Here is a 22,037-nt window from a genome sequence, read left to right on the forward strand (position 1 = left end):
GTAATGTCTATACTAGCTGCGTATAAACAATATTAGTGATACTGTAGCCTATAGACTAATTCAAGTACAAGTCGTAGTGGGGTTCGGCCTAGTATCACATTGGTATTAACCCCCTAATGTATAATGGAACAGTCCCTGACGCTCTCCGTCTTCGCGTGATTGTCCACAGAGCAGCGGGGAAAAATTAGGTCAGCAGAAAAACCGCAAAGAGGTGCTTGCTGCAAAGGCAATTCTTAGTTTTCGCTGTGAGCGTTTTGGTTTAAAACTTTCCGTTATGGTAAAGGAATGTTAGCTACAATAAAGTAAGGAATGTTACCTACAATAGAGTAAGGAATGTTAGCTACAATAAAGTGAAGTAAAGTTAGCTACAATAAAGTGAAGGAATGTTAGCTACAATAATTTAGAGGGAATGTTACAACTATAAAGTAGAGGGAATGTCACAACTATAAAGTGAAGGAAAGTTAGCTACAATAAAGTAAAAGGAATGTTACCTATAATAAAGTAAGAAGGAATGTTACCTACAATAATGTAAAGGAATGTATTAATAAAGTGAAGGAATGTTACCTACAATAACGTAAAAGGATTGTTACCTACAATAATGTAAAGGAATGTTTATTAATAAAGTGAAGGAAAGTTAGCTACAATAAAGTAAAAGGATTGTTACCTACAATAAAGTAAAGGAATGTTAGCTACAATAAAGTGAAGGAATGATAGCTACAATTAAGTAAGAAATATTAGCTACAATAAAGTAAACTAATGTTACCTACAATAAAGTAAAGGAATATTTATTAATAAAGTGAAGGAAAGTTAGCTACAATAAAGTAAAAGGATTGTTACCTACAATAAAGTAAAGGAATGTTAGCTACAATAAAGTGAAGGAATGATAGCTACAATTAAGTAAGAAATATTAGCTACAATAAAGTAAAGGAATATTTATTAATAAAGTGAAGGAAAGTTAGCTACAATAAAGTAAAAGGATTGTTACCTACAATAAAGTAAAGGAATGTTAGCTACAATAAAGTGAAGGAATGATAGCTACAATTAAGTAAGAAATATTAGCTACAATAAAGTAAACTAATGTTACCTACAATAAAGTGAAGGAATGTTAGCTACAATAAAGTAAAGAAATGTTTCCTACAATAAAGTAAAAGGATTGTTACCTACAATAAAGTAAAGGAATGTTAGCTACAATAAAGTGAAGGAATGATAGCTACAATTAAGTAAGAAATATTAGCTACAATAAAGTAAACTAATGTTACCTACAATAAAGTGAAGGAATGTTAGCTACAATAAAGTAAAGAAATGTTTCCTTCAATAAAGTAGACGGAAGTTACCCACAATAAAGTAAAGGAAGTTACCTACAAGTAAGTATTTAAGGAGAAATTACCTACCATAAAGTAAATGAATACCCTATGCCACATTCTTGGTGTTTGTATTAGCATGCTGCAATCACATTGAGATGCAGAAAACAATCGGTAAGCTTTTGCACTTGATATTCTGTTATTGTGTAATATTGGGACATCATTTTAAGCTTGAACTGGATCATGTGTACTAGTGTCTGTTCCCTTCTTCCAGGGGTCTCATGATATTCACTAAACATTGTCATGATCATAGAGTTACCGTTTCTATGTAAGGGGTTGAAAGTGGATCAAGTTAGGTACAGTAGGCTCCTCCAACTCGGGTGACTTTTCTTTATGTTTGATCAGCACTGTTACCAAACCAACCAAATTTTTTTCAAAATAAGATTACAGTTTATCAAACTAAGACTGCTGGCATTTTTCCCCAAAGTTAAATTTATTGAATGAGTAATTACTGGATTCAATTTTGGTCCTGGAGATTTTCTATCTTGGATACAATTTTTATATAAATCACATGATAGATCAAATTAGACATTTGCCATATATAATTCATGATTTGAAATGGAACTTTTTGTCTAGCCAAGCTAATTACCTTCATTGTGATAGAATTTTTGTATCAAACAGCATGAAGCAAATTAATCATGACCAATTCAAACAGCTGCTCATGTAAACTTATTCATGCACACTTCAGACATAACCATATGTAATGAAGTTAACAATGGATTCCAGTTACTTCAATAGCGAGCGGGATTACATTTTGCTGTCAAGTAAGATAATTTATTTTTACAATACCATCACAAATCCAGCTAATTACATCATACTATGACACTATATTTTTGAGGGTACTGCACACAGCTGTCTAGCTATGTGTCTGATTATCTCCAGCGAAATTGTATGTTTTCCCCAAGTCGATTAACTGTGGGCCCTCAGGATATCTGGATTTTGTGAAGGTAGGTGAAAATGAGCTCTGTGAAGGAGCATTTTACTTCTAAGATATATATACTGGTGGACCTGCATAGCTTTGAGTCTGTAGTCCTTGGTCTTTGTACATAGTAACACAGTAGTAATTCAAAGACAGGCAAAGAAGTACAAATTTATCATAGGTAGTTTGCAACTCCCTCACCCAACTTTTTTTCTCCTTAAGTTCTGTATGAAGAGTATTCTCAAGCCTTACCTAAGTTTGAAGTGGATAATATACAGTAGCGTGCATGCTAGCCTTTTTTAATTTTATTTTTATCGTTATATTATATCTTAACTTATTCATAGTGAAAAGAGGAATAACAGTAAAGTATTAAATGTTATACATGAAAGGAAAAGCCGGAATCATTTAATTAATATACAGTTGTGAACCATCCGATGCACTAATTCATATACAACACCATTGTATCATAATATGAAAGAAAATCTACCATATGATACATCCATAAAATGTAGTAAGTGCTCTGTATCACCAACAATGGTCAGGGACGTAGCCAGGGGGGGAGCGATGGAAGCGATCGCTCCACCAGCCCCCTCCCCCCCTCCCTTTGAGTACCTCAAAAAATAAAATTTAACTAAAAGTAGGAAATATCATTATAGCTCTCTTTTCAGGTTGAAGGAAGCTAAGCGACCCTTCTCAATCTTTCCCCTGAAAGTTTGTCTGCTACGTAAATAAATAAAATACTCTTATTATTGTTTATTTCCCGCAACGTGGGAGGCTTTTTAGGCAAAAATTTTCTTTGTACATCATGGTGCTCCATTAAGTGTTATAATGTGCCCTTTGTGAATAGTGCTCCTTTTAAAATTCTGCTTCCCCCCCCCCCCCTTTCAAATTTCTGGCTACATCACTGCCAGTGGTTACATCTATACAGACCAGCAATGATATATATTGCTATACATTGAAATTGTACTACATAAGTATTAATATCATGACAGATTTAACCTGCCCAGTTTCTCCCACAATCTTTAAAACCTGCTTCACATATCACCTTATCATGTTCTACATTTTGATGTCATAGCAGTGGTAAGGTGCTCCCTTTGTGTATTACATCTATTGTCTATTGCTAGTATAAGATATATGTACTACAAAAATGTTGTTATATGAATGTTATAGATATAATGCATAAAATTCACTGTATATAGAGTATAGACTTACGAAATGTCACCCGGCATCCTGCTCCTGGTTCCTCCAGTTTAGCAGTGAACCACCTTCCTCTTGTATCATCATCCCAAATGAGATGTTCAAAAAATATAAAAAATATTTGACATAATTGTGAAGTCAGAAGTCATCTGCTCCACTAACCCATCTTGTTTAATACCTACAATGTAATATAGCTGACTCGTTAAATTTATAATGTTAGTACTAAGTACAATGACAATTAATTATTGATAATTTATCTCTCTCTGTTGCATTCTGCATGCTAGACATTTTCCCTATCTCTCTGGCTTTACAGCATTACTAAATGTATGTCAGTGGCACATTACTTAAATATTTTCCTGGGCAATACCTGACACTCTTTTGTAACTATAGTTTGCTTTTGATGCTGATTAGTAAAACAAGGCACTTTTTATATACCTTGCCAAAAGGGGGAAAAATCTATACCATGGTGTGTGGTGTGTGTATAAGGTTACACCTTGGCTTGTAGCCACGATAAGGCAGAAAGTATACCCTGGAATAACTTCACTCTTAGTACGTGGATGCACCTAGTCAGTGCAAGAGCTCTATCATTTTCCATAAAGGTCAAATGTCACCCTCCAAATTATTATTATTTTTTTTTACTAATTGAGGTTACTCAGGGAAGTAAATGATGATTTCATTCGGTTTTACACCCAGACACTTTCGAATAGTATCACTGATCACAGAACTTACACAAATTCATTCCAAACTCGTTGATGTTTCCAACTCTTTCTTCCATATTTTCTTTAAAAAAATTAATATGCAGTCTAAAAATTTGTGATACAGGTAACTGTTTAGAGTCAAATAGTGTGTTTACAAATTTCAACACAAAAGGCTGCTTTCAGGATTTCTAAAGTTAAACCTTGAAAGAAAGCAAAAATGAGAACAATATCTCGTTGTGACCTGCAGTAATATTGAAAGTGCATCATGCTTGTGTTCAAAACAGTCATATACAGTTTGCCAATTTGAGACTAGTAGGTTCCTATGCACACATACAGCTGAATGTGAAATTGAGCTCAATACTTGGATATCAATACAGCAAACAGAACTAGAAGTGTCACAACTAATTGGTCGGAAATAGAGTTAATTAATCTTGTAAAGATGGTAATGTTCATTTTCCTGTCTAAAATGTCATATTAGAAGGTCGTCAGCAATTATAGTCTTTTGGTGATAGGGTTCCATTGATTTGCCCAAAGGAGTTCAGGATTGCTTTGAGCTAATTGCTGTTAGTGTTTGTAATATATAGTGTGTTGTGTATGTGCTTTAAAACATAGCGCACAACTTTGAGGCTACAAGCACAAAGGGTTGGGGTGAGGGGCGGGAGGGTGGGGGGGGGAGTGGTGATGAGGGAAAGAGAGCAATCCAGTTTATTGAAATGTAATTAGAAGTTATGTAAAACTGTCCCTTTCTTCCATGATTAGTTGAATGTGTCAATACGACATGAGTGTTCAGAATGTCTTTTTACAATCCTATCCAGTTACCAATTGTAACTGTTGGAGGTGATGACTTCATGCAGTATATTCTGATTTACCATAACTAATGTGATAGGATACATACTGTGCTTCTATGTACATGAATAATGTAAACCAAGCAACTAACGGTTTTTCTGTTGTTTTTTTTTTGGGGGGGGGAGGGGTGGGGTTGACATAGTTGAGAACTTACATGACTGAAATTGCTTTGTGTTAATCAAGTGTAGAAGTTGCTACCCTCAAATTATGTATGTATTAATTTCATGGTGCTAGGTAGTTTACTGTGTGATCAAATATTGGTTGTATGTCTATAACTTATAATCTCTTTACGGAACACGAACAAAATGCATCGACCAAACAACCATCTGATCTTCAAAACCAATCAACTGTTGTGGAATGCATATAGTAAGAAAGACTTATAACCTCTCTGCACCTCAATGACAAATTTGAATTTATTTGAAGTGACCTTGAATATTACTTAAACACCTTCCTTTTTTTTTATAAGTCTCTCTTTTTATGCCAATTATTTGCTATTAGTACCTGCGAGAGAATTTAGAACGCCGATGGGTTATCCATTTATCTCACAACCTTGGTGTTGCTGCTAAATGATGCATAAATTGTATGGTTGGTCACCTGAGTGGTAATTGCTTGGCATTTATACTCTTGAACCTAATGATTGAACTACGGTAGGTACCTCAGCCCCCCCCCTAATACCAGGGGAAGTCCTGAGCTGGAGGAGATACAGTATAAAGACAGGCTGTTAAATTAGGGGGTCTATACAGCAGTTAGTAACCTGAGAAGAATAGAAAGGTTAAAGGTAGAAATATAAAGAGCCCATTGCCTACAGAACGTCCATGGAATATACCTTTTCAAAACATTTATATATTTTCACATATTAGGAGAAGTATTTTTAACAGAAGTTATCATTATTAATCAAACAATTGTTTCCCGGACTAAAATAACCTATGGTGGCTCTCTTATTTGATCCTTTGAAAAGCCTTTTTCTTTTCTTTCTTTTTTCTTATATATATATATATATATATATATATATATATATATATATATATATATATATATATATATATATACTCATGATATGTATATATATCAGGCAACTATATATTAACTCTAATTTATACATACATATAATAAATTTTTTTTTTTTGAAGATTTGAAATTTGTGAGATGCAAATTTCAGAATCTGAGGCAAGTTGAATGTTCAATTACAGAATTGACCTCCTCTGTCGATACATAATTGTAACAGGCGATGAAATCAACACTAACTGTACAGTAGTTGTTTACCTCTTTTTCTATTCAAAGTGAAAATGTTGTCGATTGTTAACAATTCTGTAAAGTAGCAGACATTGCTTGTTTTTGTGGGTTCTTTTTCTGTTACTACTACCTTGAGGTATTCTGATATAATAATAAATCTCATTCCAGAAAAACTTAAAAACTTCATTGGGACCACGTTATCAAGGATAATAATATTGTGTGCATGTTTTATGTTATTTCATTCTTATATGGCTAAGAATCACTTAGCTTATTGGAATTCTGTTTTTAAGTCTGCATTGTCAAAAAAAAACTTAAAAGATGGTCATACTGTTGTAGTCATAGAGTATAATACAACTTTAGGCTATTTTAGTATATATACAAGGTCACTTTATCCCCAGATGTTGGTTAATTAACACTTATCTAGAATCTTTTGTTTAATATTACAATAGCCTCATATCAGATACAAGGCCATAAAGTTGCAATGGGATTCATTAGGATAGCCAATTTATTACCAAATTATTCAAATAAACACATTCAGACAGTACTAATTATCCACCTTTCTGTTCATAGTGGCATGTGTCCGGTCACATGTCTTACCGACTTAAAGCACCCAGTTGGTAACTCAGAGCAAGTGCCAACAAATTTTCATGGTCTTTTCTTCTACAAGATGTTGACCATGTAATTGGAAAAAAAAACTATTTCTGCTGATTCTGCGTGAGGTATGGGCGGAGGTGGCATGGGGTTATTAGTTGAGCTTGTCGTAGGTAATCTCTCAATGTTTAGAGGGAAAGTTCACAGATTTGATAGTGGAAATAGTCCAAGAAAACTTGAATCTCCTCTCATCCACTGTGTATAGCCACTTACTGTTGGCTATGTGTCTGTTTGAAAATCTCCATTAACTGTGTTATAACACAGCAATTTTCCCATTTGACAAAACAGTTTATATGCTCTATATGTAACATGTTCATCATAAACCAGTTTTAAGTGAAAACATACTTTCATCTCTATTTTTAGCCTAGATACAGCTATACCCAATCCATCCCACTTAATGCAAGAAGGTTATCTACAAATTATGTTTTGTAAAATTTACCTTTCCTTCTTTCTTTTCACATTCTTACCCAAGTTCTTAAACCTAGTTGGAAGTTTTGCAGATGAATACTTATCAGTTACTTTATGTAGTAAAAATAGCCTACTATACATGTAGTCAAACATTCACTATACTTTGCATAGTAAAATAAGTTCATATCATTTCAAAGATAAGAAAGAACTCGTACTTATGAATTAATTTCCAGTACATAAATCTGAGCTAGCTAGTTGTTTCAACCAAAAAGGCAGGATTTTTTTTATTTCGGAGGGTAGGGGGAGGGGGTAAAACAGATTGGTCCAACAAGCTAGAACACTCAAAATGGTACGTGAACACCAATGAATCAGGTGATCCCGTAGTTTGATCAGACTTTGCTGTCTTGTGCTTGTGAGAGCAGCTTGATGACCAGAATTGTGTAAATGTTAAATTTTGTATGAACAATCAAACTCTGTCAGATAATATTGTGACTGAAAACAAGTTTATTCACAATCAAGATGATACTTGCTCACTTGATTATCAATGTGATAGGGTTATGTAGGTCAATTACTGTTCTTTATGAATTCTTTAAAAATCCTCATCAAGTGAGACATCTCTCATTTCTTTCTTTTTTTTTACTTGTGTGTCTCCAGTTATTCCCAATAGTATAGATTTCAACTTTGGGTTCTATTTTGGTATGACTAACAAAACCATGATTTTGCAATGGGATTGATTAGTTCACATATACCTAGTACATTAAAAATAATCAGCTCTACTTTAGTGCTCACACCTACAATACATTGTTAATGTAAACCTAGCTAAACTCCTGCTAACTACAGTATAGACAAGAATCTGCTTGTCCTTGGCTGTTACAAATCACTTGTGAAATGCACTTTAGAGGTATATGATTGAGAATGCAAATGGAAATATGTAGGTCTATATATAGTTTAATCTCTGAGTAGGAGAAGCTTGTAATGAACAACCCCCCCCACCCTGCCCCCCCACCCCGTCAAGTATCAAAGGAAGAAAGAGAGAACTTTTTTTCCCCCATTCATATTGTATTTTATATCTTTTCTTTGAGCAAGAGAGAACATTTACACACAGAATTGAAAAAATTGAACGAAGAAGAAATAAATAAATATTTGCTACAGCCAGTTATACTTAATTGAATGTTATAATTACAAGGAAAAGTAACAATTAGAAAATCTATGTACTACCATAAGACATCATAGAGCTTACATTTTTTTAATGTTTCATTTATTTTTTGTTTTCATCTTGTATTGTCCATTTTCCTTGATTGATACATGATGGAAACGTCAATGCTGTCACTAAACTGTTGTGTTTCTTATAGTGTGACCTCATATTTGCATCTTATCTTTTCATGTAAATACACTTTCACTTACCTTTCAAGAATCAAAGAAATGAAAAAAGGAAATTAAAATGTATGAACACCAACAGTAGTCAGCACTTTGACATCAAAACTCCCACTGAATACTTTGAAACTCAGCAAAAACATGTAACAGTAGGAGATTCTTGGAGGAATTTTCCATCCTATGTGTCTCTATTATTTATTTTGAGATGGCAGTTGGATTTACTTTTCCATTAAAGTAAACAATTACATTAACATGCTACAAAAGACTCTTGCTATTAAGACTGTAATCACAGTTCTAGGTTTACCCTGGGTCATCTCAACTGTGTTGTCAAATCTAGCCAAAGAGATCAGATTAGTGAGGAGTTCAAATGTAAATCAAGTGAATTCTGGCTCTGCTTTGACCGATTGTATCACACAGATTGCAAAAAAACAAAATTTGCTCAGAGTGTAGGCGAATTATAATGGATGGAAATGCAGACAGTGCCTTTTTTTTTGCTGAGAAGACCTTTCTGTTAGTTCAAAGTGAAGGCAAACCTAGAACAAACCAGCTGAGATTCTGAGGGGTAACTTGAGCGTAACTTGATGGTAACATGAGGGTAACATGAGGGACACGTTTGACAACATTTTGTACGAAGAGTTTAATACAAACTTCTTTACATGTTAATCTAAAGGTCAATATACATCAGCTTTTACAAAACTGGGTAGAAACAGTCTGATTTTTCTGGAAATCAAATCCTTTGTGTCAGAAGAGACATAATTTTAGAGGTTATTTTGCAAGATCAGCCTAATCATAAGAAACAAAAGTATGTTTTTGATGGCTGTTGAAGAGGATTTGGTCTTCTGTTTACAACTTTCAAAGTTTCATTTCAATGTGAGTTTCTACCCTGTTGCTGTCTTATTTCTCTTACTTCTTTCTTGCATTCTTGATCTCTTTATTATTCAACAGGGAAGAATCGTTGACGTCAGCCTCTAGTTTGCACGATTTGGAAGAAGAAGAATTAAGCATGACCAACTACCAAGACTCACAGTAAGTAGTCTTAAGTACCAAATTATTCTCTTTGCCCATGAAATATGCATATTTATAGGAGTTATTATTACTTTATTTGATCCTTTTACCACCAAATAGAGATTTTTTTCATCTTATAATAAATCTAACTTTTACCAGCAGTCAGATAAAGAAGATTATCGTTACATTTGTGATGTATGTAGGTCTTTGAATTGTATAACTTAATTTACCAACTTGAAGTTTTTTTTTCTGACCTTTTAAATTGTGACTTTCCAAATGTCTTGTACAAACTATTACAGAGCTGTGTGTTAAGGATGCTGTGAAGATGAAATCAGCATTCTCAGTGAAATTTATCTACAGTATACTTACAGTATAAGCAAGCGTGCCAGTTTGCTACAAAATGCATATATAGATGCATGGCACGTTTCTTTGTCACAAAAATATCATCAGGTTTGGTGATGATCAAAGCCACATTAAAATGTTTCAAAGGTTGTCATTCATGTCCCCAAACTTTATGAAAACAATGCTAGAAATATTACAATTAAGACTTTTCTGATTTATATTCTGGTTCTCCAAACTATTTTCAGACATTTTAGGGTTGTTAATTTGTAGGGTAGATAATAAATTGTTTCAGTGTGGATAACCAGGCGCAATAAAATTATTTCTTGAATTTTGAGTACAGGTGGCCATGAACAATTTAAGTGAGTAGTACTGGTATAAATTGTATGTAAAACTTTCTGTTCAGTTAACATCATTCAGACCAAACCATTTTAATATACATTCATGATTGGATACCCCTCAATCTGGCTATGAAAACATAGTTAAAACTTGGGGGCTGCTTTGCTTGTATAATTTACCAAATAATTAAACAAAATATTAGTGCAATACAGAAAGATTGGTGTCCGACAAATTTTATTGTTTTTTTTTGGGGGGGGGGGGGGTTTGTGGGGTTTTTTTGGCAAATGCTGCAAGGTTATATGACTAGGCCCTAATGGAATCAATTCTGTTGGGATGTTGATGGTCAGACTAATAGAATGGGATTGGTTTTCAAATGTACAGGATAGTTTAATCGGTGGAGTATGACACTATTAAAGAATATCTGGGCTCACTCTCTGATTTTCTGGACCGTAAATCTGGACATCCGAAAAATGTAGCAGAATCACACTTAGATTGACCAATATGTACACTGTTATGAGAGATGTGTAGCTTCGGTGAGTAGAATTTTGACCTTTGTGCTGGTAAATCTTCCCAATCAGTTCGATCATAGGCATAACCCTATGTTGGTCGTATTCCAACTGTTAACAACTTGTTGTCGGCTGAGGCTAAGTTTTGGTGGTCCGAAACAAATTTAGTCATTTGGAACTACTGTTAAGAATCTTCCCCGAATATGCACCTTTGATGTGACTCAAAGGGCGTCAATGACTATAAACTTTCATTACCTGTAGAATCTTTGTAGTCAAAGAGTATTTTCATTTATTGCCATAGAAGTGAGGCATTACTATTCCTCTACTTTTTCACATTTTTCTCCTCTTTATTTTTGCCAGGCATAATCTAATATTTAAGTAACCAGAAATCATGTTTTCCCGGGTATTTTTATAATCTTCATTTTGTGGTCTGCTGAGTTTGGCTCAGTTTACAGTCTTCATCGTGATTTGGTTTAAAAACTTGCTCTGCTTTTAATCAAGATTTACAAAGATCAATTTCTACTCACCTGCATCTCGAGATAAGAATCTCTATTTTTGAAGCTGTTTGTGCAAAAATGATAAAAAAACCTGGCCTGGAGAAAACAAGAAAATGACCCTGTTGTTCATGAATTCATGAATACATTATTTTGTTTTAGAGGAGGGTGCAAAGAAGGTAGCGTTCCAACTTCCAACCACTTTCAGCTTTCAGTCAATATTCAAAGTCACTCCGATGACAGTTAGCCAAATGATACAAGCAGAAGGAATGAGGATACACTTTTGGATAGGTTGAAACAAGTAGAAATTATTAAAGTACTCTTAACTTTAGAGTGGATTGGAAGATGGAAGGAAATATGAATATGCTAAAAGTGAAGTTTTCATAGAGGACCAATTAGGATATATAAATTTGTAGAATACTCTGAAGTACTTAGCAGCTTGGAGTGTTGGGGTTCTTTACTGACTTATTCCCTTGTCATGATAGCATTTAGAACCAGGGTTCGGTAAAAGACATGTTGGCCACACCTGCATGAATAGATTGTTTGATGAATAATCTTTGTTGTACTGTAAGTTCATTTGATGCCGGTTCAACAGTTTCAGTTACTACTTAAAAGTGTTAAAACAGTAGATAAGGTTGTTAGGAGACAGGTAAGCTTGTCACTCGTAAATATATACTGAAACCAGTAAGTTTTATCATTTCTCTCGTTTAGAGTTAAGTTGAACTAGTGACGACCAGCTCTGAACTTATACTACTAGCCACCACTCTACGTAATGTCCCAACATTTCTTCCTCGATGGTTGGATGTGATTGTAGTTGTTCTTAGAGGAAGGATCACATCATGAAGATAAAATGTTATTATGAAGCCAACATTTGAAAATCCGCACTTTAGTAAGACTGTGACTGCCGTTCATTTTTCGCCACTGCCCACTTTTTTCACCTTTCCAGGTTATTTGTTTGGAACGTTAGCCTGTGTGTTACGTAATCAATTCGCCAAGCCTAGCAAAGGAAACAAGCGCAAAAAGTCAACTTGCACAGCTCAAATTTCCCGCGATCTACCGCGACATCCTATTAAAATGGCGGAAGTAGGTAAACTGTTATGGCAGTATTATTAAAGGGCACATTTTCAAATGAACCTTGATGAAGTCTATAAATGTCATCCCATAGCAACTAGTTCTTTCTTCTTTCTTTTCTATTGTTTCCTTTAGCCATTACTTTGTTCTATTTTCTACAAGAAAAAGGTGGTGGTATTTGGATATATTGCTACGATAGTTTTTCATTGACATTTTAAAATCAACTTTCACAAAATACTTAGGATTGATTATTGATGAAAGCATGGAAGCCACTCGCATACTAATGATCAATGTGAACGTTACTTAAGTATATCTTGGTATTTTTCTCTCATATTAGAAACACCCTTCCAACTGAAACAGCAATTCAAATTTACTATTCATCACTTCATTCTCAACTTTATGTACTACTTTCTTAAGTCCTCTTCAAATTTTACAGAATAGATTGTTGAAACTACTTAAGATATTTAACAAATCAATTATATTTTGAAAATAACCTCTTATAGATTAAACACATTCACTCGAACAACATACGTGGGATTATATTCAAGTATTGCAATGGTATTCTACCAGGTATGTTAGTCACTGATGCTATCCATTTGTCTAAAGACATTGAACCCTCTATTGGAACGTGGAATAACGATCTTTTCCACGTGACTCGCCATATAACTGTACATGGTAACTAACAGTTTAATAACTATATTTATAACATTCGGCACAAACTTCCTTCCACCATTAAATTAAGTAATTCTCTGCAAGCTTTTCAGAAGAGCCTTAAAACTATGCTCATTCATGATTATCGACAGTAGCAATACCAATACCTGTACTTATGTTTTTATTTTCTTTATTGGTATTGTGTATAAACCTATTTTTTACTTTTCACCACCTGGTCACTAGTTGTGATAAACAGCGTTGTTTTTTCCCCTCTCCACTATTTGTCATCGTTCCTCAGTTGTATTAATTACTACTTATACTTCAGTTTTATGTGCCATATGTGAAATAAATTTGACCTTGAACAATATTATGTTTCTATAATTACAGTATAATATTAGTATTTTGCTGTATTTTATTCACTGACAATACTGTTTTATGTCAACGTGAGGGCTTTGACAGAACAAAAGTAAACTAAATGTCTCAAGTTTACATCATTTTTGGATTATACTAGGATTATAGCCATCCATCACATTAGTACCTGAGCAGGTTCTCAAAAGTTTGTTGTGTAATTGGAATTAAACTAACAGATCCACTTACCGGTCACTTTAACTAGCTTATACTGTATAGATCTACATGTGTCGGTTGGAGCCTCAGCTGAGTGGTGATCAACCAAGTGTTATAAAGCCAGTGTGCAATGCGGAGTACCATAGCTTAGAGATAAGATTGAGATAAGTACACTAAGGACCTGGAAATGAGTGAGATATAAAGAAAGAAATGAAATGCCATGGTAGGCTAATGGGCAGTCCAGTGCAGTGGTAGATTAACATGTTATCACACAGTTAGATCAAATGTCAGCCACTTACTCACAGGTGACTCTTTAAAGGGGTACTATAAAACTAGTGTATAGTATAACACAGTACTATCAATCTCTCTCTCAATGACGGTACCAGCTTCACTGCCTCATCCTCCTCATTCCCTTTAATATATTAACATGAACACTTGTATTGAATACTGTTACAAAATAATTCATCACCTCCAAATGATCCAAACTGTCTTGAATGTAGTTTGCTAGTTTCTGAACATTGGTGACCATTTTAGTATATCTAGACATTTGTATTCAAATTAACTTCAATATCATGCAGACTACTTAACTATATTGTTTTGGAGGGGTGGGGGGAGAGGGAGGCCTAGAGTGTCTTTGAACTGAAATATATCTGAAAACATCAAACAATAGGGAGATGAACAATAGAATAGACTGTTGAAGGTTTATTTGCATCATATTCACTCTTTAAACATTCTTTTCACTTGTGTGTTCCTTTCACCTCAACTCTAGTCATTACTGAAAAAGATCCCAGGGGGGCTGAAAATTTCAAAACATATTATAAAAATCATGAGGAGAAGGGGAGGGTGGATCTGGAGAGCCTTTGAACTGAATTATATCTGAAAACATCAAACAATAGGGAGATGAACAATAGAATAGACTGTTGGAGGCTTATCTGCATCATTATCACTCTTTAAACATTCATTTTACTTGGTGAGTTCCTTTCACCTCAACTCTAGTCATGACTGAAAAAGATCCCAGGGGGACTTTTAATTTAAAAAAAATCATATTATAAAAATCAGTGTATCTAACATTGTCCACTATGAGTCCTGTCTCATGTTTGTATTTCTTATTTTCAACTGCAATACATGTGGATCTTTTCTTTATACTTATATTGTATCATGTTAAGAAAAATGATAAGGCACGTACGGTTTCTTTCTGCGTTAAAAAAAGTTCCAACTTGTTTCCATTAATATCCATGGGGTGCATTTTGAACATGATGAATAAGGCATCAGTGATAAAATATGTTTATGTCAAATATCAATCTCAAGAATCAGTAATTGGTTTTTCAATTGTTTCGATTGTTTCAATTTTTCCATAGAATCCAACTTGATAGTAAAATAAACGGACTAATGATTCAACTACAGACATCTCTGAGTGTCCTGAGTAATAACCTTACACGAGAAGAGTATGCAACATGATCGGACACTGCTGCAGAATGTGGACCCAGTTAAGTCCAGTTTTCATGTTTCAGAGGCCGAACAAGTCCGAATACAGACTACGGGTCCAATTTGTGTGATACAGTAGCATGGCATCGTGAAACAGCTGGCCGTGCCGAGCTCCAAAACCTCTGCATTCAACGAAATCGACGACTTAGGAAATGTACCGGAGACGCAAACGTGCATTGCTAAAGGATTTAATCTACAATCAATTAATGATAACTTGTATTTTTTCATGACACTTCAGTGCTCTTAATTAATTAATTAATTAATTAATTAAACAGCTTATAAACAGGGTGACCATATTTTCTTACTTCGAACTTTTAAAACTGTTAATAGAGACAATGATTCACAATGTTAAACAGCATTGAATTTGTTAAAGATAATTGTTAAAAAGTAAAAAAATCAACTTAAATAGCTGCTAATAATTGATTAACTGAAGCAGAATTCTGCTAAAGCATAACGAAGATGGGATAATATTATAATATTCCATCTCATGAAAAGAGTCTAAATTTTAATAAATTGATGTGTAGAGTTGACCCTATGAAACTATTTATTGAATTGATCCATATGTACTTGTAGTGATGCCGTCACATTGTGACAAATGAACAGGGATTGGCTGTTAAAGGCATTGAAGACTTGCCCCAAACCATGTGTCGCCCTCTGAAAAAAGTTAACTTTCCGTTGCTTGCAAGGGAAGTTTTCTGCTTGTCGCTACAAAATGCAGACAGTAAATGAAGCGTGATACCTTGTTATCTTTATCTGGACCTGAGATGTCCAGCGCTGCTAGGTACACTGTGTTGTGGGTATTGAGGGTAGCTGCATGTATTGGCTGTACACTAGTGTCTAATTACCGACCGACCGTAGCAAGCTGTGTGTGTATTTTCTGAGATGTATGGTGGTGTTAGACACTTCTGTTACACCTCATTCGAAACTAGATCAGATAACCGGCATCAGACATTTCTTTGTGCGTGAGTCTTCCCTCCCTTTAACTGAGGAACTTGCAGGATGAGGGGAGTGAGGGAGGGGAGTGCAAATCAGGAGGAACCTGGAAGCCAAACCATAAACAAAGAGATATTGTTTGGTAGAAGGAATGATAGCTGTATCCATGATAGAATGAGATGGAGTATTAAAACAACATTAAACCACCCACAGTTGAAGAGGATTACACTAACCACTTTTACCTAGTGGGTGGCAGTGTTCTTAAGAGCCGCCTTTGATAAGTAATTGCAGGGTACTTTACCACTTAAGATGTAACAGTAAATGTCAGGTTTTGCTTTGATGATTGCTCTCTGTTGTTAGTTTTCTGCTCTTGAAGACTATGAGTGTATTAATAAAAGTACATAGTGTCAAACATTCCTTAAAATCATACAAGAGCAATGAAGGTGGGGTGAAAATGTTTACTAGTCATTCAGGTTACACTGCTACTATTTCAGATAAGATCTTAAAAGAGGCAAGTTGCTATCTTTTGACAACAACATTTGATTTAGCTGCCATTCTAAGAAATTACAACAAAACTATTAGATGTTTTAATTGGCATCGCACAAACTTTATTTAAAATATTCTTTTCTATTCTTTTCTTTTCTATTTTTGTTGTGACATTTATAGTTGACTATTAGCATATCACAGACAATATGAGGTTGGTTATAAATAGGGATTATGTGTCACTCTATGTTAGGGTACAGTCATTACCAGTACTTTCCCTGACTGCAGTCAAGTTATAGAGTCACTCTATGTTAGGGTACAGTCATGGCCAGTACCTTCCCTGACTGCAGTCAAGTTATAGAGTCACTCTATGTGTGGTACTGTCATTACCAGTACCCTCCCTGACTGCAGTCAAGTTATAGAGTCACTCTATGTGTGGTACTGTCATTACCAGTACTTTCCCTGACTGCAGTCAAGTTATTGAGTCACCCTATGTGTGGTACAGTCATTACCAGTACCCTCCCTGACTGCAGTCAAGTTATAGAGTCACTCTATGTGTGGTACTGTCATTACCAGTACCCTCCCTGACTGCAGTCAAGTTATTGAGTCACTTCACTTTTTGAATCACTGCATTCTACAAAACTGTGAGCCTATGGACCTACAAACAGATTCTGTCAGAAGTGGACATCTTGTTGTTAGGATAGCAATCAGTCGGATCATCCTAGAGCCATGCTAAACACCCTTATATTAAGCATGTAAATAGCATATTTTTAAGGATTTTTTTTTCTGGTTTTCCCTCAGATAACCTGGTCTTACGTTTTGGGTTGTCCCAACAGCAAATTTGGTTGTCTGAAACAATGTAGCAAGATAACAAAGAACAACAAATATGCAGACAGTAGTAGCTACCTGTAGGTTTGGTGATAGAACACCAGCTTTGGCCCATTTCAGGCCTTTGGGTGGATCATAGGCCTACCAATAGTTTGGTTTTATTTCAGTATCTCCAAGTGATAGAGGGTGATATCAACTTATAATCTGACCTACTTGGGGGATTGAGTAACAGTACAATATGAATTTGATGTAAACAAATGGATGATCTGTATAGCTGATTTTGGTTGCCAGAACAGAAGTTTGATCGCCTCTCCCGATCAGCAGACTTAAAACATTTTCCTTGATGTACAGCATTTAGGTCATTTTGGTCTGATGGTGACAGCTATTCAGGTTTTTAATTTAAATTTCACAATGTCTCGGAAAGAATTGTGCATAGAGGGAGGGAATGGGGACTGAGGGGCAGAGACAGGGGTTTGTTTTTTGCAAAATGTGGTTGTGTCTAGGAAGCTAGGATCTGTTGGAGTCACAGTGTGAAAAGTGACCTTGAAACAAACATGTATTTGGGGTGATTAAATGCAAGATGGTGCCATATCATAGTGTTCAAGATTGAAAAGAAAATGTATTGAAGGGAGAAGTTGATGGACCAAATTCCCTCCTCGTCAACTCCCTATATGTTCTCATTCTAAACTTATTACCCAGCATCTGGAAGTATATTAGCCTGGAAAACATGCATTTTTAGACATGTTGATTAACTTTGATATGTAGCCTACTAATATCCAGCAAGAAATAACACCAACGTTAAAAATATATTACTTGCCAATCACCCACACACACAAATAATGATTTCAAGTCATATTCTGTAAAAGAATGAGCTTTTCAGCCCAAGGATCTGTGGCATCTTTCCTCTGTCCATTGTTCTCATTTCTTTCATCTCATTTTCCTAACCTCCTTTTTTTCAGCTCTGGAAAAAAGTTTGCCCGGACTTACGCTCGCAACTTAACGTCAGAAATTGTCAACCTATTCTCGTGCATAGAGTTCTTTCAGAATATCGGTGTCCAGTTGGCTCCCCAGTAACCGATGTTTAGTAGACGCAGAAAGATGTACTATACATACTTAAAAACGATTAGTGTGCGACGAGCATACCCCTACCCCCTGCATTCCAGCACAAAAGGGGAGTTCGTCATCGCTGATGTATTCCTCAAGAAAATCAAAGTAGTAAAAAGTAAAACATGTTCTCACTCTCTCCCTCGTTAGGATGAGTTAACTGGTTCGATTTCAACCATTAACCGGTCAATCGGCTAATTCTTGGCCTTTTGATAGCGATTCTGCCGAAATTCTGTCTCTTTTTACCCCCGTGTTTGAGTGACTGCCGTTTGGTCCTTTCTTTATTCAATTTGGCTGAAATTTCGTCAGCGGTTAGTGTGTGTTGAGTTTTCATACATGCGATCACATTTTATCAATTTGAAGGTCACGAGAGGTCATTATCTGAATACTTAACATGCTACTTCTAGATTGTTTGTCCAAACTGCTGAAATGTTGTGGATATAGTTTGAAGGGTGGTGAACCAAAGTTATTCAGTAAAAATATTATGTCTTTATGTGAGGGTCCAAAACAGGACCTTCTGTAGAGTTTCAGTTATGATGAAATGTAGGGCCAAAGATCATATGCATTGATCATAAAATTTGACATTCAACATTATAGTATCCATGACCAGCATGCGTATTGGTATGAGATAGCAAAATGTCTTCCGTCAATTTGGGAAACAATTCCACCAGTTGGAGACTTGATCAAGTCAAATATGTACTTGTTATTCAGGCTTCCTATCTCGTTCGATGTCATTCTCTGCAAAAGAACTACTTGGCAGATTTGCAATTTCAACTTTTCCACAGTTTGTCTGTGAAATACGACGTTATAATGACCTATATTGTTGGAGCCGACTCCGTTTTCTGCTCTTTAATGTTTCTCTGCGGTACGTCGATGGGTGAACAACTTGCAGACCGTTCTATTATTGTATGGGTACAATTTTCGTGAGCAAGTTTGGGTCAACACAATTCAAACGTGATATATCCACAACATTTCAGCAGATTTAGCAAATGAATTTTGTTAAAGTTTTTCGTTCTACGATTGCATGAATGAAAACTCCCAATTGCATATACTATTGTATCTTTGTGTTTTCAATGGGGCATAGTTTAGCCCCAGCAATAAGTACAACGATCTATTGCATAAAATAAGTTCGTGGCAGTGTTTCCACTTTGAAGGAATCTTCCCGGAATACGACAATATCGGAAAATTACACCGTTATCCCGCATATGTCTTGTCCTCCCCATAAACAATGGATAAACTGCTCAGAAATATTGCCAATCAAAACAAATTTCTCAAATAGAAGCTTAGCCGAGCCCAAGTTCTGCAGCTTTGCTGTTCTTGTTAAACCTGTTCATCCGTTGTACGGTTAACTGGTTAATCGAAAGAGAGAAAAAAAGTTTCCTTAGTTTCCTCCGATTGGTTTCTGCGGATGTCTTTGTAAGTAGATCTTACACAACCCTTACTCAACATATGAGCTTCAAATGTGGTTTCTTAAATTGCTAAAACGCACACACCTTTCTGTTCGCAATTCGTTCATGATCAGCCGGGTGCACAACCGGAAGACATATTTTACAGGAGGGAAATCACGTGTAATGCAAATTTCCTTTGACGTCAAATATCTATTTCCCTATTAAGATTACTAGTGTCATGTTTTCGATAGGCAAGATAAAATGGATGACAGTTAATACACACTGTATGTCGCCCACTAGTCCGTTTCATATATCCAGCCTACTAAATATCACTATGTAAATAGGTATGCGTTACTTCTGACGATAACCAACAAAAATAGGGGATTAAATGTCATTTGAATGCTATCAAAATGGTGAACAGTGGAGTCAAAGGGTCATTTACAAACATAATACACAGACATATGAACAGATAACATTACAAGGCATATATGAACAACAGTTGTGAAAAGACATTTTTGCCAATATAGGAGAACTCTCCGGAAAACAAACCAAAAAAGATGTTACAACCCACTGAGTAAATAGGTATGCACATGTAAACATAAAAATTGAATGAGTTCAAAACAAATAACTTTCGAAAGAGTAAAGAAATTGAAGTAAGTTTATGCATTTCAAATACACAATTAGTACTGGGAAATAAATATTGCACCCTTTTACATCTAGGGGCCTTATAAAATCTACAAAATTCTCTATGGATAGGGTACACTCCCTTCCCTTAGACCCCAGCTCCCCCCCCCCCACCACTTTCACAAATCAAATACCCCACCTGCTCGTATTCATAATATACCTAAGGTATATGAAGCCTTCTGAAAAGAGGCACCAGTGACATAGTTGTTTAACGAGATCAGGGTCCGGCAATGTTCTCGACGCGCCGCGCTGACGACAGCTATTTAGAGATCTTATGCACTGAGTTATTCTTATCCTTTTTCTCCTTCTGTTTATTTTGAAATTTTGGTAAATTAGAGACTGTCTTTCTGAGATGCAAAATGGTGCTACATTCTGCTACTTTTGAAGCAATGATGAGCGGAGGTTTCGACTGTATACATTGAACCACAGATACATATTTTATATGTAAGTAAATGTACAATAAGATTTTGGAGGTAATATTCTGTCCGTCCCCTGAGTTGAAATTCTCCTCTCACCCCCCCCCCCCTCTCTCCCCCTTGCCAGAATTAAACTTGGCCAGTAGCCTATATGGAGTTTCCGATCCGTACTCCCAAATCGTTTACAACCTGATATTTTTACCACATTAAGTTAGTCCACGGTTAAATGCAAATATTATTATATTTCATTTACGAGACACATCCAAATGACGTCACACAATAGCACCGTAGAAATTGGCACTTCCCATTGAAGCTTGGTGGATGTTTTCGTACACAACCGCATTTGAATCGGTCACAGAATGATTAGCCTTGACCACTTGTGTCCAATCAAAATTCGACAGTCGAAACTTACACCACTGTTAAAAACGCTATTCAACAGAAATTGCAGATGGCGACTTCAAGATCGAAACAGATTTGTCAAATCGATAATAGTACAAAAGATTAGTCATTGCTAACACGGGATCTTACAAAAGTTGCCCATCGATTTTATTCTTACCGTTTTACAAGTGAGTAATCTTGTCTAACTCCTCTGCTACGCTTGTTTTTTTGTTATTACTTAGAATCAGACGGTTGGCCCAGCGTGTATCGTAGCGATAAACACAAAATTCTACACCCATAAATATCATGTTTGTTTGGTAGACGCAGTTGCAAAACAATTTTTATCGACCAGTGTCTAATTCTATTTAACCATGCTTCTTCATTTACCCAATGGGGAGACGCTAAAGTATTTCTATCAAGTTGAAAACATTTGTAAAGGCTACCGTATGTAGCGTGCACGCTAAACATTATCAAGATCATGTCCGCGTTACCTTCGTGTTATTCGTAGTGCCGTAATAGTGGATTTTTGAAGCAGCGGTTGAACTTGTTCGGGGCCAGGGTGTTGGGTGGGGGTGGGGGAGGGGCAGTTTGATCTCACGAGTGAACCGAATTTTCTGAAGGCTACTTTCTCACCTGGCGAATAATAACATTTTATATGATTATGTACAATAGTGGAATGAAC

General features: G+C 35.5%; 1 protein-coding gene and 1 long non-coding RNA gene across 2 annotated transcripts in view; one reads left to right on the top strand and one right to left on the bottom strand.

Moving 5' to 3' along the window:
- LOC139962635 (uncharacterized) overlaps positions 1-16,685 on the top strand; it is a 36,875-nt gene extending 20,190 nt beyond the window's left edge. The window contains exons 7-8 of the mRNA XM_071962794.1: positions 9,633-9,713; positions 15,015-16,685. Of these exons, the coding sequence (XP_071818895.1) occupies positions 9,633-9,713; positions 15,015-15,114 (181 nt within the window). The 3' untranslated portion in view covers positions 15,115-16,685. The remainder of the gene's footprint in view (positions 1-9,632; positions 9,714-15,014) is intronic.
- Positions 16,686-16,810: 125 nt separating this feature from the next.
- Positions 16,811-21,902, bottom strand: LOC139962640 (uncharacterized). Its single transcript, XR_011791287.1, has 2 exons — positions 21,534-21,902; positions 16,811-19,838 (listed from the first exon to the last, which is right to left on the bottom strand). It is a non-coding gene; the product is annotated as an uncharacterized lncRNA (long non-coding RNA).
- Positions 21,903-22,037: the final 135 nt, after the last annotated feature.

Source organism: Apostichopus japonicus, chromosome 21, assembly GCF_037975245.1.
Source record: "Apostichopus japonicus isolate 1M-3 chromosome 21, ASM3797524v1, whole genome shotgun sequence".
NCBI classification, from domain to species: Eukaryota; Metazoa; Echinodermata; class Holothuroidea; order Aspidochirotida; family Stichopodidae; genus Apostichopus; species Apostichopus japonicus.